The 17,202-nt window shown below is 32.9% G+C and overlaps 1 protein-coding gene across 1 annotated transcript; it reads left to right on the top strand.

Annotated features, from left to right (window-relative positions):
* Window positions 1-3,423: 3,423 nt before the first annotated feature.
* On the top strand, window positions 3,424-8,716 carry LOC112737491 (outer envelope protein 61). Its single transcript, XM_025787410.3, has 11 exons — window positions 3,424-3,858; window positions 4,253-4,483; window positions 4,973-5,029; window positions 5,158-5,286; window positions 5,461-5,538; window positions 5,628-5,698; window positions 6,454-6,503; window positions 6,588-6,783; window positions 6,860-7,424; window positions 7,673-7,816; window positions 8,117-8,716. The coding sequence occupies exons 1-11, from the start codon at window positions 3,763-3,765 to the stop codon at window positions 8,261-8,263; spliced, it is 1,764 nt and encodes a 587-aa protein (XP_025643195.1). The 5' UTR covers window positions 3,424-3,762; the 3' UTR covers window positions 8,264-8,716.
* The last annotated feature ends 8,486 nt before the right edge of the window (window positions 8,717-17,202 follow it).

Genomic DNA, 17,202 nt, shown 5'->3' with positions numbered 1-17,202 from the left:
TACATATATGCATTAGACCAAAAACTTTCTTGTATTAAAAATTGAATAACTTTTCCCATGTAATTTGGCTCTTAGTAAATGATGCCATGCAATTGAGTTTATCTAAAGCTTCATTATCTTTCGATCAATTGATATGGAATTATGGATCAGTAATCAACATACAACCATAGAATGCAAGAGTCGAACATTATTTGCTGAGTGTTCTATCATCTATGAGTTAACTCCCCCCTATTTATACATTTCATTATTTGCTGAAAGTTATAACACAAAGCTGGTAAAAAATTGCTTTTGGAAGCTCTCTGCTTTATCAGAGCCTGGTTTCGATCCAGGGACCTGTGGGTTATGGGCCCACCACGCTTCCGCTGCGCCACTCTGATTGTTGATTTTAAATGTTCAATTAAATTTAGTTATTCTAATAAATACGCGCTATTTTAATTTTCATCCCTTACCAGACCTTTATCTCCATCTATTCCATCAAATAAAGCACTTTCCCTGGATTTTATTTTATATTTGTAATAATGGAACAAAGACAGAGAGTTTTGTTCCTGGTGTTTTTGCTTAGAAAATTTAAAGACGTATTTGGTTTATATTTTTATTTTTATTCTATTTTTGACAAAATAAAAAAAATACAAATCAAATTATTCTATTTCTTTTATAGAAATACGTGTACTCAAAAGTCTTTTACTTAATTAAATTAAAAAATTATAATATTATGCAACTATTCTAAAACAAAATTGATATATATCATAATTTTTATATATATAGATAAAATAAGTATTTTTTTAATATACATAATTGAGATAATTTACACATTTAAATACAAAATCACATTTTGGATACTATCATTACCAGACATAAATTTTTCACGTCTTGAATATTGTGAATCCAAAATGAATAAACACATGTACATGCATTGAATCTAAAATATGTTAAGATGTGAACAATTTACTTAAATAAATGAATTGGAAACTAAATTGACATGAATCTTCTAAATATGGATAGCCTATTTTAAAATAAATCAAATTCATTTACGTCGATTTAGTCATGTATATGTAAATCAAATTAAATACATTCGACTTAGAATTTTTCTAATAAATTGAATTAATAAAATTCGATTTAGGCATGATGCTAGTGAATCAATCTTACTAGATTCGATTTACTTGAAATGATGATGCACTAAAATAAATCGAATAAAGTGAATTCGATTTATACATGAAAAAACTATAGGATAAATCGACTCTACTTAATTTGATTTATCCTTTAAAAATAATTATATTAATTTAATTCGATTTAAAATAGACGTCCAATCTATATAAATACGAACAACATGTTGAATCCACATTAGAGTGACACTCAAAATGACTATGGAGGATAGCTTTCTAGTTCTTGTGCACTATAAAGGCACGATTAAGAAAGAAATGCGATCGAAAATTAAGTTTACAGATCCGTTGAACGTCTTTATCAGACCTTCTATGAGCCTGGTTGATTTTTATAATACCATACTACAGAAATTGAGTCTGCATGGAATGAAACTGATCGAAAAGTTATATATCGAATTTCGATTTTTGTTGTTCTGGATGGGTGAAGTACGACTTGTTTGTGATAGACAGTGACGAGGATTTGTAAGTTTTATTTCATTATCATCGCCAGTTTCTGGAGGTGAGAATCCCTAAACTATTGGCGAAGCTCGTGGATGTAGTCTCTAACTCAGAATGATCGAATTGGAATCATCAATCAGTACCTATGACAGCAGCAGCCTCCAGTTCAACCTCTTTTGTTGTGTCTTCATCTGTACTAGTGATTTTGTGTGGGGAGATATGGTGGCATCCCCATCTTTTACAGCTGATTTACACTGTGATGATATTACAAAACAAGGTGCTAACATGAATACTCCTTATATGATTTCGATTTCTAGGGCAGTTGGAGAACCAGATGTGGTGGAAGACGTCCTAAGGGAAGACGATGATGTAGAGTCCGCTACGATTGCTGATGACAGCGATGATGATATAGGGAGGAGTATTCCTGTCGGTCCTGGTGGAGCATCAAGCTCGGGAACTCAGCGGTATCCCCCGCACTTTTCGACTCTAGACTTGGATGTAATGAGACCAGAGGAGTTATCGGATGTACAATCCAATTTTGGCGCAAGAGATTCACAGGACACGCAGATCTAGCTGAGTTTCAAGTCAGTCAACAGTTTCAGAATAAAGAAGAAGTCGTCTTATGCATGAAGACTTATAGCATCCGTCGCGGGATTGAGTACAAAGTGATGGAATTGAACTATGTCAAGTACTTCGGCAAGTGTAAGGAGTTCGAAAATAGTTGCAGATGGTTGATTCAGATCATGCTACAGCGGCAGAAGGGTATCTGGGAGGTCATAGGGTATAACAACAGACCTCATACATATTTAGCCACCTCGATCTCCAGTGATCACAAGAAGCTTGACTATCATGTCATATCTACTTACATCCTTCCTATGATCAGAGCTGATGCATCTGTGTGCATCTAGATTCTGCAAAATATGACATAGGCATATTTTAGGTTCAGACCTATGTACAGGAGGGTGTTGTTGGTTAAGCAGAAGGTTGTGTAGATATATGGCGATTGGGAGGAGGCCTACAATGAGCTGCCAAGATGGGTGCTCAATGTGCAGATGCCAGGTACTATCGCAGTTCTGAGGACGAGTCTTGTGCAGGTTGGAGGCTAGGTTGACAGGAAATCAGTGTTTTTTCATTGACTTTTTTGGACATTCTCACCGTGCATCGAGACATTCATGTATTATAAGCCATTTGTCAGTATTAACAGGATCCTGAAAAATACGGCAAATTTCATAAAAATGAGTAAACTACAGTGAGATTGTAATAATTTACATAGATATATAATTATATACGTATTTAATAGATTCTCAATTGTTATATTTATGTAATTTTAAGATTTACTTATTTTATTTACATAAATTGTCCTAAATTTAAATTAACTAAGATATGATAAAAAAAATCGTTATATTATTATTATTATTATGGATTTGTTAGATCAACTTTAAAATAATTTTTTTTAAAAATATTTTTAAAAAAATAAAATTAATTTGATCTTTTATATAAATATATCTTTTTATTTATCAATTATTGTTGAATATAATAATATACAAATATTTTTTATTTGTTTATTATGCCAATTTTTTTTAAATAAAAAACTTTTTAAGATATAAATTGTAGTTTTAAAAAAGATATTTTTTTAGATAAAGTATTACAAACATTATTTTTCAAATTAACGAATATAATCTATTACACGACTCTTAATTTTTACCACTGTATCTATGGATAAAGTTAGATTTCATGGTTAGAGTCAAATTCAAAATCAGTTATTAATTATTATTATTTATTAAGTACGAAACATAATTTATAGAGCAAGACATGAAGATGAGAAGGTCAAGACAGTAAATTCCCTCTCGGACACACACATAAAGCATTCTTGGTTTTTTCACTCTCTCTTTCTCTCTCTCTCTCGCTTTTTCAGGTTTGGTAGGCGGCACCACCAAATCAGACTCTTACTTTGTTCTTTTTTTCCCCTCATCCTTTTCCCCAAATCCACCTGCTTGAAATTCCTTACTCACACACATACCCTTCGCCTCAAAGTTTCCGAAAACCACAAAATAACTAGAATCTTCCTTTCAATATTTTCAAATTTTGCCCTCAATATAGTATCTTTTTGAAAACAACCTGAGTTGATACTTTCTTTAAGAATTTCAATTTTGAGGGTGCGAGAATGTTCAACGGAATGATGGATCCTGAGTTGATCAGAATCGCTCAGGAACAGATGAGTCGCATGTCACCCGCTGAGTTGGCTCGGATCCAACAACAGGTTTTTCTCCTTCAATTTTGGCTCTGTTTCTCCCCCTCCCACTGCAATTGAATGTGTATAATCTTTACAATTTGTGTTTTTTCGAGTCTCTGGTGGAATGGATGCAAATTCTTTGTTCTCAGATTCCCTTTCTTGAAAAGTAGAATCGGCTTGATGATTATAATGGAATAGGATAATAAATGATGCAGTTATGAGTTGTGTTTTGTGGATTGGTCATTCAGGTTTCTTGATGCGTGTGATATTGGGAGTCCTAAGAAGTTTTGTGATCTTAGTCATGATTAATCCTTCTTTAGGGATCGTAATCTGTTGGTTTTTGAGCCGGATCCTTAATTTGATCCTAGAGATTTAATTTGGTAATAATATGGTGTAATACACTGTATTTTTGGAATTGCAGATGATGTCTAATCCTGATCTGATGAGGATGGCTTCAGAGAGCATGAAGAACATGAAGCCTGAAGACTTTAAACTCGCTGCAGAACAGTTAAAGCATACTCGTCCTGAAGATATGGCTGAGATCGGTGAGAAGATGGCTAATGCATCACCTGATGAAGTAGCAGCTATGCGCTCCCGTGTTGACGCACATATCAAATATCAATTGAGTGCAGCTGAGTTGTTGAAGAAGCAGGTGAGTTCAAACCTGTTTTCTTATATTGATAAAATATGATTGGCATTAGATGAACCAAAGTAGAAGGCAAAATGTAGTTTGGAAGAGTTCTTAAATATTCTGATTCTTCCTGAGTTCCTGGTAGAAACACACTACGAGTTGACGGAAAACTCAGCCCCACAACTGTCCACCGAATGACCTCACCAAATTATGGCACCTTAAGGAAAATTCTTTTCTAGAATCATTTAGACTTAATGTCAGAGTTATAAGTACAATTATATTTGAATAATATTTTAGCCAAATAGATTTGCTTGCTTAGAGAACACACAATCAGCCACCCGTATAAATTACATATTAGAATACGAAATACACATTGAAAATGCGAGAAACAACATATGTAAATATACACAAGTATATGGTGGCTTATCTTGGTGCGCAAAGAGCATTTTTGTTCTCCGATTTTGTAAACATGTCTCATGTGTCCTTATGGACTAAAATTAAATTTTGCAGGGCAATGAGCTTCATAACAAGGGGAAGTTCACAGATGCTTTGGAGAAGTATTCTCGCGTAAGTGCACTTTTTCGGACTCCTCAACTGTCTCTCATGCAACCTTTTTTCTTGTTTTACCCTGTTGTGAGACTTAAACTCATCTGCTATTTTGGCATAATTCCTTGCTTTTATGTTCCATGTTCCAGGCTAAAGAAAATATTAAAGAGATTCCCTCTTCTGAAAGTAGAAAACTTCGTTTGGCATGCTCACTCAACTTGATGTCCTGCTACCTGAGGACAAAGCAGTACAATGAATGCATAAAAGAAGGTTCTGAGGTATTGATAATTCCTTCTATTTTGCCATTGCAAAGTATGATGCTAGTTAATAGTTATGATCTTTGCAATAGTATTATTGTTCCTTCCTTTTTGCTAATGTAGCATCAGAAGTATTTCATTTCTTGAAAGTTGTTTCATCCTATCAATGCATTAATGTGCCTTTAACTACTGTAGGTTTTGGAATGCGATGCAAAGAATCTTAAGGCTCTTTATCGGAGAGGGCAAGCATATAAAGAACTGGGTTTACTAAGGGTGAGCTTCTAGTGACTGAACTAACATTTTGCGATTTAGATTGCAATGATATTTTTATTACATAAGTTAATGGTTTCCTGATTTTTTAGGATGCTGTTGCTGATTTGAGTAAAGCACTTGAAGTGTCCCCTAATGATGATACAATTGAAGAGCTTTTAAGGTGTGATCTTGTTCCCTTTAATTTGCATGAAACTATATTAGGAACAAGAGCAATTGACTATACCTGTGATATGTCTGACTTGATTAGTTGCGATTAGCTCCTCAAACTCATTTAGGTGGTTAGTTATACCAGTTAGCTCAATTAGCTGGTTAGTTAATTAATTAGTTAGAAGTTGTTGAGATAGATATTTTTTGCAAGTTAAGTTAGTCGAAGGAGCTTTGATTAGGCGATGCATATATATATATATATAGCTGCACTGTAACTATCTGAACTACTGAAGTATGGGTTCACCACTGCTTCATTTAGTCTTCAGCTCATTCATTCCACTTCAATTCCTCTTCTTCTTTCATCTCTCTCTCTCTCTCTCTCTGCCCCCGCTCTTATTGTTCTGATCTTTTCTCTTCTCTTGAGCTCACACCAGAGATTGATGACAGATTGATCACCTGCTTGCACGAGTTTTCACAATGTTTTCAATCTCATTTTTTAAAAAATCAATCTCGCCCTCTCTCTCTCTCTCTCTCTCTCTCTCTCTCTCTCTCTCTCTCTCTCACACACACACACACACACACACATTAAAACTTGTTTTGTAACAATATAGGAATTGATATATCGGATGCCATTTCTTTTCTATACTTACAAATTAGAGTTATCATAGTAGTTTTATAAAATAATAACTTTTTTTTTAAAATTAAAAAAATATGAAGCATTATGTTGGATGTGGACTGCTGTTTAATGCCATAAAATATTTATTCCAGGGACACCAAGGAAATGTTGACAAAGGAAGGTGGTGACTATGCTCCTGGAGGTTAGTGTCACTCAAAGTTGGTTATTGATTTTCCCCCTTTTATTTGTCACACTCTCCTGACCTTTATGGTTGTAATGGATGTAGGATTAGTAATTGAAGAAATCACTGAAGAAATTGAGAATGTGCCTTCTGGAAAGAACAAAAGCTCTTCTTCAGAACAAAAGGTGGTTCAACCAAGAAAGTCTGGTGAATCCTCAAATAGTTCTAATACAGTAAATGGAAATCCAATAACAAATGCCGAGAGTATAGATAAGTTGAAAAATGATCCAGTAGCTATGAGGTAGGTTAGCTATGATATGTTAATTTAATCATTGACCTATAAAGGAGATACACATTCTTATGTATTTTTTCTGCAGATCTTTCCAAAACTTCATTTCAAATGCCGATCCTGCTACTCTGGCTTCTTTAAATCCTGGACAATCCAATGATATATCCCCAGAGATGATGAGAACTGCTACAAATATGATTGGAAAAATGTCTCCTGAGGAACTTCAAAAAATGCTTGAAATGGCTTCTTCATTCCAAGGGGACAACCCAATTTTAAGGGGAGGTTCCCCCAATTCTCCTTTCAACCCTGGATCAATTCCTCCCAACATATCACCTGATATGTTAAAAACAGCAAGTGATATGATAGGTAAAATGTCACCAGATGACCTTCAGAAGATGTTTGAAATGGCTTCCTCATTGAACGGGAGAGGATCTGTTCCATTGTCAGCACCTGTGGACAATACTGAAAGAAGTTCTTCCCTGTCGGACTTACCAACCTCAAGTACTAGTGGAACTAGTGTTTCTGGAGAGTCAAGTTCTTCTCAAAATGTCTTCCCAAATATGAGAAATGCTTCTCAGCCGAACTTCCCTTCCTCGACCACAGATTTGCAAGAACAGATGAGAAATCAGATGAAGGACCCAGCTATGCGGCAGGTATGTTCATGCGTGGCTTGAATAAATGCAATCGTCTTCCTCTTTTATTTCTCATTTTGTTATTAGTAAGGATTTTGTACAAGCACGTCACTAAATAATACCTTTGTTATAGTTATACTTCTCTCTTGGTTATTCTTTTGTTTTCTTTTGTCTAGTAACACAGATTTTTGTATCATGTTACATTTTGTGTGAATTATTTGCATGTACTTATCATCTACTTAATATTTTAGCTTATGTTGATTTGGCAGATGTTCTCATCAATGATTAAAAATATGAGTCCAGAAATGATGGCAAACATGGGCGAACAATTTGGTTTCAAGCTTTCACCCGAGGATGCAGCAAGAGCTCAGCAAGCCATGTCATCCTTATCGCCAGAGAGCTTGGATAAAATGGTAGTGTTTTAGTTTGAAATTAAATTTTTTTTTTAAATCATGCCCAAGTTTATTCTTGGCAATAAATGTAAGATAACATTAGGATCCAAGTTATTTCCATGCTTAATTTTAGCATGAGTTGTCGTTTGGTACTTGAAGTAGCATAGGCTGTAAGGTTGATAAGCTTAGGATCGCCGTCTAAATCTTTGTAGCTTCATCACATGGAACGGGAATTGGTGCTTGTTTTGAGGGTTTCCAACTTCAACATCTGATGTTATGTCTGTTGTACTAACATGAGGCCTTTCTCTTTCGTATTTGCAGATGGTTTGGGCAGACAGGGTTCAAAGAGGAGTTGAAGGTGCGAAAAAGACGAAGAACTGGCTGCTGGGGAAACCTGGCATGATCTTGGCAATATGCATGCTCATTTTGGCTATCATTCTTCATCGATTCGGCTTCATTGGTAGCTAGAATAATGGAACTTAAAATTGTATGAGAGCCCTAAGGGTTCAAGTTCATGAATAATCTAAAAGAAAAAAGAATTCTTGAGCTTAACCTGATAGCAGAGGAATGAGTTGAAGGGACATAATCACATAACCATTGTTCTTTCAGTTGTAAATGTTCCTGGAGCAAGAATTTAGTGTGTTCTAGGAGCATGCAAGTATTTCTCGGCCAAGAGATTTACTAGAATGTATTTAGCGGGTACAGTTGATATTTTTCTTATAATATTTTTTTTATATAATTTCTTTGATTTATTTTATTGTAGAACTTTATGAAGGTGCTAATGGCACTGATAGATTGACAATGCTAAAATGGCATCTCATTAGATATATATATTCGGATTGGAGATGAGATTTGACCCAACTTTTTGTAATCCAAATCCATATATCATATATGAATAGCCTTTTGAGTTGTTTTGCATAATTGAGCACTTAGAATTATAAAGGGACCCTACCATTCAATAAATACAAAAATTTTATGTCATTCGTTCATTTGTTCTAATCCTAATCCTTGAAACAGTCAGCCATGACTCACCCTTGGACATACAATATTATTTAACTGAGAATTACTTAAAGAGTAAGACTTAGTATGATTTACCTTATACTTGACATTTTGAAAATAGCATTTTGGTCAATACTCAATAGCATTATTTGTGTTACTATATCAAAAGTTGAAGTTGTGTCGATATTGACTTGTTAGTCAAAGTGTTTGGCTTCATTGCTGCTGCAGCCATGTTTGCTTTATAAAGTATCTTAAGGTTAAGAAGTTAGAGTAAAAATTTTATATTGCAAAATAACAAACTAACTCAAGTTTCTAATGTTGAATTAAATAAATATAAAGTTAAAATTTTTCTATTCTATTAATCTTATCTATTGTTCTAAAGATACCAGTTAGCAAAGTCTTGTAAATTATCATGCTCCATGCTGCTTATTCAATCATATTAACATATTAACAAGTAGAATTATGTTCAACTCTAAACCATACATAATATTCAAACATATTAACAAGTAGTATTATATTCCTCGCTACTCCCTAAAAACCAAAATTGTATCAAGTTCTTTATACTTATTTTAACTAATTCTCAAATCAAATAATGATGAAGCTTTTATTTATTTTTATTTTTTTTTTGAAATCAAAATTATTTAAATTTTACTTTCAACAGTTCATAATAGATTCAAGTTCATATTTAACCCTCTTCTTTGTAATTTTAATAACTTTTTATTTATAAAATTTTTAAGGCTAAAACAAAGTATATTTGCAATTGCAGTTAAAAAATTTGGTTATGGAAAGCAAATGTGTGAAACGCTTCAAAATAGGTGAAACAAATTGAGATATAGAAACAATATTTTTGAAAGTTGTGAAATTGATTTATATTTTTGGAAACATTTCAAGTGCACTGGGGAGTACCGGTGCACCAGTTGTTTTAACCGTTGATTTCAATTAATATATATTATATATACTTTTATAATTCAGATCAACGGTTAAAATAACTGGTGCATCGATACTTCCGGTGCACTTAAAATGTTTCCTATATTTTTAATTATTTTAATTTTTTACAGGTTTCGAAACAGTTTTTAATCTTTTATTTATTATTTCGTTTTTTGCAGGTGTAAAAATGAATTTTTATTTTCTAATTTTTTTTATTTTACTTTTTACATGTTATGAGAAACATATTATCTCCTGCACATCAAACACTTGACACATTTTCCTCTTTACATAGGTTTCGAAAATCATATATCAGATACTTAGATTTATATATGTATTACATTCTATTCATCCATTTTCAGAAATTATATTACTTATACCCACTTAAAAATTAATTTGAATACAATTGCATATATTAAATTATCTTTCATTCAACCACTTTAGACAAGTGATTAGTTCATTTATCCGCTCAAACAAGTGTGAAAAATGTGAATCCTCATAATGATTTATTGGCTAACGACAAATCCTTAAATAGAAATCAAATCTACTGTGATAAATCATTAATCTATTAATTGAGGAATACCGTAAAAAACTAAAAATAAAAATGGTCTTTTATTGTTACACAGTGTACTGATTTTCCAGGACCATTAAAACTCAATCATACATGTGTAGTAGTTACTTTATTCGATCAGAAAAGCACTTGTTTTGTTGCACTTCAAGAAACATAAAGTGGTAAGGCATCGGATCAGAAACTGAAACTCAGAGCTCTAAGAGCAATTCAGTGGGCAAATCCCAACTGCAGTTCCACTCCAAGTCAGGTCAGCATGTAAAAGTATTACAAAAAAATAAAAAATAGAAAATCAATTTATAGATATTAAACAATTATAGATTTTATTAAATGATTTATTCCATTTTTTTATGTATAATATTTATTGAATAAAATCATATTTTGCAAAATAATTTATTACATTTTTATTTTATAATGAATATTATTTAAATAAATTAAACAAAAAATTCATTTAAAAAAAATTATTTATATTCTAAAAATATACTCTACCAAACAACTATATAATAACTGAAAATAATACATTACTAATGAAAATAATTTCGATATAAAAAATGTGTAATAAACAACATCCACAACTTTTAAACCAATTATGACAAACGTTATGAAATAATTATTGATTGTGATATATATTCTATTAATAAGTCTTGTTTTAATTATCGATGTATGTCTATCACAAATTTAAATATAACTAATGCTACATGACCAATAAAAAATACATATTTTTCCATATTTTTAGATAATATTTTTAAAATTCTGCTTAGGAGAGAATGAGGAATTTTGACTATATATACAATAGATTTTAAATTTGACTCAATTTTAAATTTGACTCAATATAAAGAAAAAAAAAATTCAAACAGTAATTATTAAAAAATTAACCATCTCAACCTAATTTACCAATGGAATTTACCCAAACACCCTTTCTCTCACAACTATTTGCTCCCGCATCCTCATCAATCATCCCACATCTCTGGCGTTAGAAGCTTTCTCGTCGGCCATCAAATAACTATCACGTAGTTATTAAAATAATTATCTGACTGCGTAGTAAAATGACCATCTAACATTTATTAATTGTATATACTTCAACTGAATTAAATAAAATAACCATCAAATTAAGAATTAAAATAACCATCTATATACTTAATAAATTGAATATCTAGCATCTAAATTTATCAGTCTTCAACTAACACCGTTGGTAACCGCTCTCCCTCCATGGTGCACGCAAAAATGCTGTATCCCGCCTTGAAATTCAACTCTCCACCACCAAGAACATTGTTCATCACCAAGCTTCCCTTCTTTGTCTTATTCAGCTTGAGGATTGCGCGGTTCTTCTTGCTTGGTTTGTTAGTGAAGAGCATTGAACAGCCGCTGGATCGCAAGAGACAGTTAGAGAGCATCATCATCTTGTCCCTTTCGCAATACCAATGAGCACCGAAAAGCTGGACATTGTTGGCTGAAGGTTGGCCAGGGGGTTCTTGTGGCCGCCGCTGCCGTCAGCCTTCCCGGCAAGTGCTACGGCGAGGGCGAGAGGATCCAGGTCGCGACGTCGTTGAAGACGGCGACAACCATGGCGGTCTTGGGCTGCGCGACGTGAAAGAATGTGAAATACGTAATTTTTTTATAACCAAATCCTTATGTTTTAAAAATTTAAAATTTAAAATTATTAAAAATTAATTAAATTAATTATTAACTGATTATAATTTTAATTTTATCTCTATTATATACATTATATACTAAATTCATTGCCTCTTCATACTTTTTCATATTTGTTATTGTCAGTTTATACAATAGGTGCCATCCAATATTTCCTTTCGAAAAACCCACTTTCCACTCCCATTTGAAGTAGGCATTGTATATTATTTAAGTTTGGTCTTTGTAAATATCCATTCTCAAATAATGTCTTCCACGAACTTTTCTAAACTCTTAATTGTAGTGCTTCAGTCACCAAAAAAATTGTAGTGCTTTAATCTATTCGCACTTAATCTTTAACGGCATTGACAGCTATTCCATATGTCAACATGCATACTATTTTTTGTTATTTTATTTTTTTAAAATAACATAGTCTCTTTTAACATTAGAGAAAAAAATCAATGTACAAATTTCACATAAGTGGTTGCTAAAAGTTTGGGACAAACCTCTTTTGCAAGGAAGCAAATCCTTCTTTTTTGGTCCCAACTTCTTGTAACTTTTATAAAAATGTTTTGGAAGCATTTCAAATATAGCATGAAATTAAATTTTCTAATGATTTTAATTATTAATTTTAATGATAAAATCTATATAATTAGATTAATAGTTAAAATTAATTTTATTATATTTCACAAGTTATTTAAGTAAATCTTTACTCAATCATACTGTATCCTAATTAATTGAATACTTCCTATAAATAACAAAAATTTATTTAATCAAGCAAACATGAATAAATAATTTAGAGTGTAAAATTATGTAGATGTCTTAAATCAATTTATGTAACACTACAAAAAAGTCATTGGATATTAGCAGATTTACTAAAAAATTTGCCGGTAATCTGTTTACCATCAAATTTAACGGCAAAATAAACCTAAGAGTATAAATCTTGGCGGTAGCTGTTTATCGGCAGATTTTTTCATCTGCCTCTAATTATTGGCGAATATAAACTTTTAATTGCAAAATTCTAGAGTTTGTTACCGTCGTATTTTTCTCCCGGTAAATCCGACAGTAATATATTATTTATTATTAATAATTAAATTAATAATTACCGGTGAATCTGATGATAAACTTAAATTTTAAATTTTTTTAAAGAGTTAATAGTTAAAATCGTCCCTGAAAGATACCTCGATCTCCATATGAGTCCCCGAAAGATAAAGTTAATCAAAATTGTCCCCGAAAGATGACAGACATGACCACGTTAGTCTTTCCATCATCTCGTCCGCTGAGCTGGCTAACATTGGGTGACGTGTTCATTAACTGCCCGCGTGGCACAGTAACAAAACGACGCCGTTTTGATTCAATGGCCTCCAGGTCTTGATACGACGTCGTTTAATGTCCAGGTCTTGATACAATCAACCTTCTACCTTCCTCAACCTTCCCAAAGTCGCATAGACCCTTAACCACTATCCCGGTGCTATAGTTATCCACAACCTTACCAGTGCCACCATCTGTCACAAGCATTTCATCATACAACTTCCTTGCAACCTCAACATTCCCCCTTTTGACCAAACAATTCAGCAACGAATTAGAAGTGACAACATTGGAGAAACAACCATGCACTTTTCGCACTGTATAGAATAACCATAGGGCAGCATCAACCATCCCAAAATCTTCGTAGGCTCGAATAAGAGAGTTCAAAGCCTCATGGGTAGGCTTCAAGTTCCCAACTTTCATGCTGTTCAGAACCAGCTCGACCTCGGAGAACATTCTGAATCTTGCCAAGAGCTTAAGAAGAGCAAAGCCATCGAGGGAACAAGAAAAGGGTCTCGAGTTAGCCCAGTCGAAGAACTTCAAACCCAGCTCGGGGTCGTGTATTCGGTCTAGAACGAAATGGGCAAGGGGCAACGTCCGAAACTAGAACCTCGGATTCTGCAAAGCGAGACTCAAGGGAGTCCTGCAAATGGGCGTGGGTAGCCAGTATTCGAACGTCAATAACGAGGTTGTGGATGCAGGGACTGAAGCGGGTCGGCGTAAAGGTGGTGGCTCTGGGGCGGTTACGGGGTTTGATTCAAACGAGGATGGCCTTTGACATTAGATTTTGAGTGTATAGTGCTAATCATTTGTGAAAGACAAGCTCTCTTTTTGGAGTTGTCCCAGATTTTTTTATCACAGCCTTCAACCCACAGAAACATGCTTCCTCGTGAGTCTTCCTCTTCATTCGCATTGAAGCACTAGAACCGTTACTGTCGTACGACCGAAGAGACACACCATCACTACGACCTCCATTTTCCATCTCCATCCTCCCGGCGACCCAACAATTGCAAGATCTACCCAACTATGTGGCCATATGATTGTTGACCGCGACTTATTTATCATCGAATTTAGGATTAGGGTTCATCATCCAAGGGACTGATTTGATTTCTTTTAACGTACTTACCTTGTCAGCAACCCCAGCGTACAAGTAGGCATCATCCACCCAGGCAGTTAACAAAACACGTCACCCAACGTTAGCCAGCTCAGCGGACGAGATGACGGAAGGACTAACGTGGTCATGTCTGTCATCTTTCGGGGACGATTTTGATTAACTTTATCTTTCGAGGACTCATATGGAGATCGAGGTATCTTTCAGGGACGATTTTGAATATTAACTCTTTTTTTAAAATTTGTTTGAAAATTCAATATATAATTTTAAATATTTAAACTTAATAATTTTTAAACTAACAAAATTCAAAATTTTATAATTTCTTATAATAATTTGTTTATAATTTTTAGTTGAAAGTTCACAAACAAGTTTAAATATCAAAGTTTAGTTAAAAAAAAGAGAGAATTCAATTAAGCAGAAAAATCATATTTAAAATGCATCAAACCCTCAATTACAAAAATTGAATAAAATTAAATCAAAAATTGAAAGAGTAATATCGATGAGCATTAGAGAATAGACTATACTAATACTACTATATTACATAAAAAATTAACCATACCAAATTATTTATCAAATTATTTATGATACTAACAATTAACTAATTTATTGTCTCTCCCTATTCTTTTATCTTGAATTCTTGATCCTAATTCTTTGACAAAATTGCAAGTGTGGTTGAAGAATCAAAAGATTAGTATAATAAACCTGTTATGTTACCATAATCTTATACTTAATGTTATTATTGCTACAAGAGTATATTAAACCTATTACATTACTATAATCTTCTAAAAAACTTTCGGTGATACTGCTAGTATTACATTGTTTGTGTATTTTTTATTTCTATCATAGTAATTCTAGATCGAGATAAGTAGTGCTTAGTATATCTTTCTAAACCAAGTATTCAAAGTTACATTATTCGCATTATTTACTAGAATGATGATCTTATTATTTTCTGATCCACTAGTAATATTATTGTTAACTATGCATTGTTAAGAGATCGAGCAAATACATACATAAAGTACCAAATAACACATAAAAAATGATAAAAAAATATGTATTATATGTTTATAAATGGATGAACTTTTTGAATTTTACCTTGAAAGACATTAATATATGCAAGAAAGCAGAAACTAAAATCTTACTATTATGATAAGTGTAGTATTTTACCAAATATTAGAAGGCATGCGAAAAATAATAAGATGCATAGGCATAAACAAGGGAACGAAAGAATAAAACAAACCATAGTGTAATCGGCAAAGGACCCAAAATTCCAAGACTTTACCAACACTGTATATCCTAGCAGTGTGTCTCATTAACCTGGAATAAGGTTTTATATCAAACCTCGTTAGCTCGTTATTGGATAACCAAATTATAATAAAATATAAATAAACACACAAAACATAATTATATTCTAATATAAACCTTAAAATCTCATCCAAATTAAAAATTTTGCATCAACCAAAGTGCTATATAATCTCATTTAAGTCCACACAAGTCAAATAACAAAAAAGAAAATCCAAACAAGACTAATAAATAGGTAGCAATTAGTATACAAATAAATACTAGCTAGAACAATAAGTAGGCAACAATATCAATTAGGCAAACAAATTCGATAACTACATAGCAAAAAAATTTTAACAAATCAACAAGAACAATGACAACAACAACAATAACGTAACAATCACTAACAAATCAGTAAGAACCATAACAACAATCACTATGAGAATTGAATAATTATTAACAAAAAAAATTAAGTAATCAAGAACAATAACAGCAAATAAATTCAATAACTACAAGAATTGAACATCTATGCAACAACAACATAACAATTAACAAGAAGAATCAGCAATAAAAAGAAAAACTAACAGAGACTGAAGAAGAACAATCAGCGATGAGATGCTGAAGAACTAAATTGAGTAACAGAGTCGCGTACTATACCTGAATGCCGGAAGGAATGGAGCTGGAGGCGAGCAGGTTTGAAAGCGACGATGATGAAAAGCAGAAGATGGCGACAAGGTGACGGCAGAACTTGCAGAGTGGTGAACAGAGAAACTCGCAACTTCAAACTTTGGGAGAGGAAGGAGGTAGTGCACCGTCGGAGAGGGCAAAAAGGGATTCGGATCTTTTATTAAAAAAATAAAAATAAGATGGAATAAGGAGAGGGAGAAGAGCAACCTACCTGAATAACAAAGGAGAGACACAACTCCGACGACAAAAGGAGTAGTGACAACTCTTCCAATGGTGGTGGAGACAGAAGAAGCAATTTCGTTTGAGGCAACGAAACACAATACAGGCAATTTGACGTAGATTTTGGAGGAGAATGAAGGTGGATAGCGCTAGAGGAGATCGGACTGGGGTGCCAGAGGTAGTTGCAAGGGAGAGAGAAGAGATAAGAGAATGAGGGAGAGAGAAGAGTGTTCTCGAAAGTTAGGAAAGAGGGCCATGCATTTTGAATTTAGATCAGGTTTACCGGCGGATGAATTCGATGGTAATGCATTGCGTATGACCAAAATGCAGCGTTCTATTAATTGAGCTTTATCGTCGGATATACCACTTTGGAAGGCAATACTTTATATTAACTTTTTCAACATAAAAAATCCTATTAATGATTTTTCAGATGTTAATGAGTCAGGATATTTTTTAATAAATTTTATAAATTGTTTATTGTTTCGTTTTAAATTAATAAATTTGTCAAAATGTAAATTTAATGAAATTTAAACTAAAACACAAAATTTAAATTTCTATTCATTTTTTTTAAATCTAAATGAGCTGTTTTATTATTAACATTTATGTTTTAAAATTAATAACGATTAACTTAAAAATAAAAAATGTCAATAATCTATATTAATATTAAATGAATCAAGCTTATTCGAT

This window comes from Arachis hypogaea, chromosome 13 (assembly GCF_003086295.3).
Source record: "Arachis hypogaea cultivar Tifrunner chromosome 13, arahy.Tifrunner.gnm2.J5K5, whole genome shotgun sequence".
Classification (NCBI taxonomy): domain Eukaryota; kingdom Viridiplantae; phylum Streptophyta; class Magnoliopsida; order Fabales; family Fabaceae; genus Arachis; species Arachis hypogaea.
This window is presented reverse-complemented; position numbering and strand designations above follow the sequence as displayed.

Bases quoted from the DNA above. Each gene is read 5' to 3' on its own strand.
- LOC112737491 (XM_025787410.3), top strand. From the start codon at position 3,763: ATGTTCAACGGAATGATGGATCCTGAGTTGATCAGAATCGCTCAGGAA. The intron at 6,504-6,587 runs GTTAGTGTCACT...TAATGGATGTAG, and splicing joins TGGTGACTATGCTCCTGGAG to GATTAGTAATTGAAGAAATC. The intron at 6,784-6,859 runs GTAGGTTAGCTA...TTTTTTCTGCAG, and splicing joins AATGATCCAGTAGCTATGAG to ATCTTTCCAAAACTTCATTT.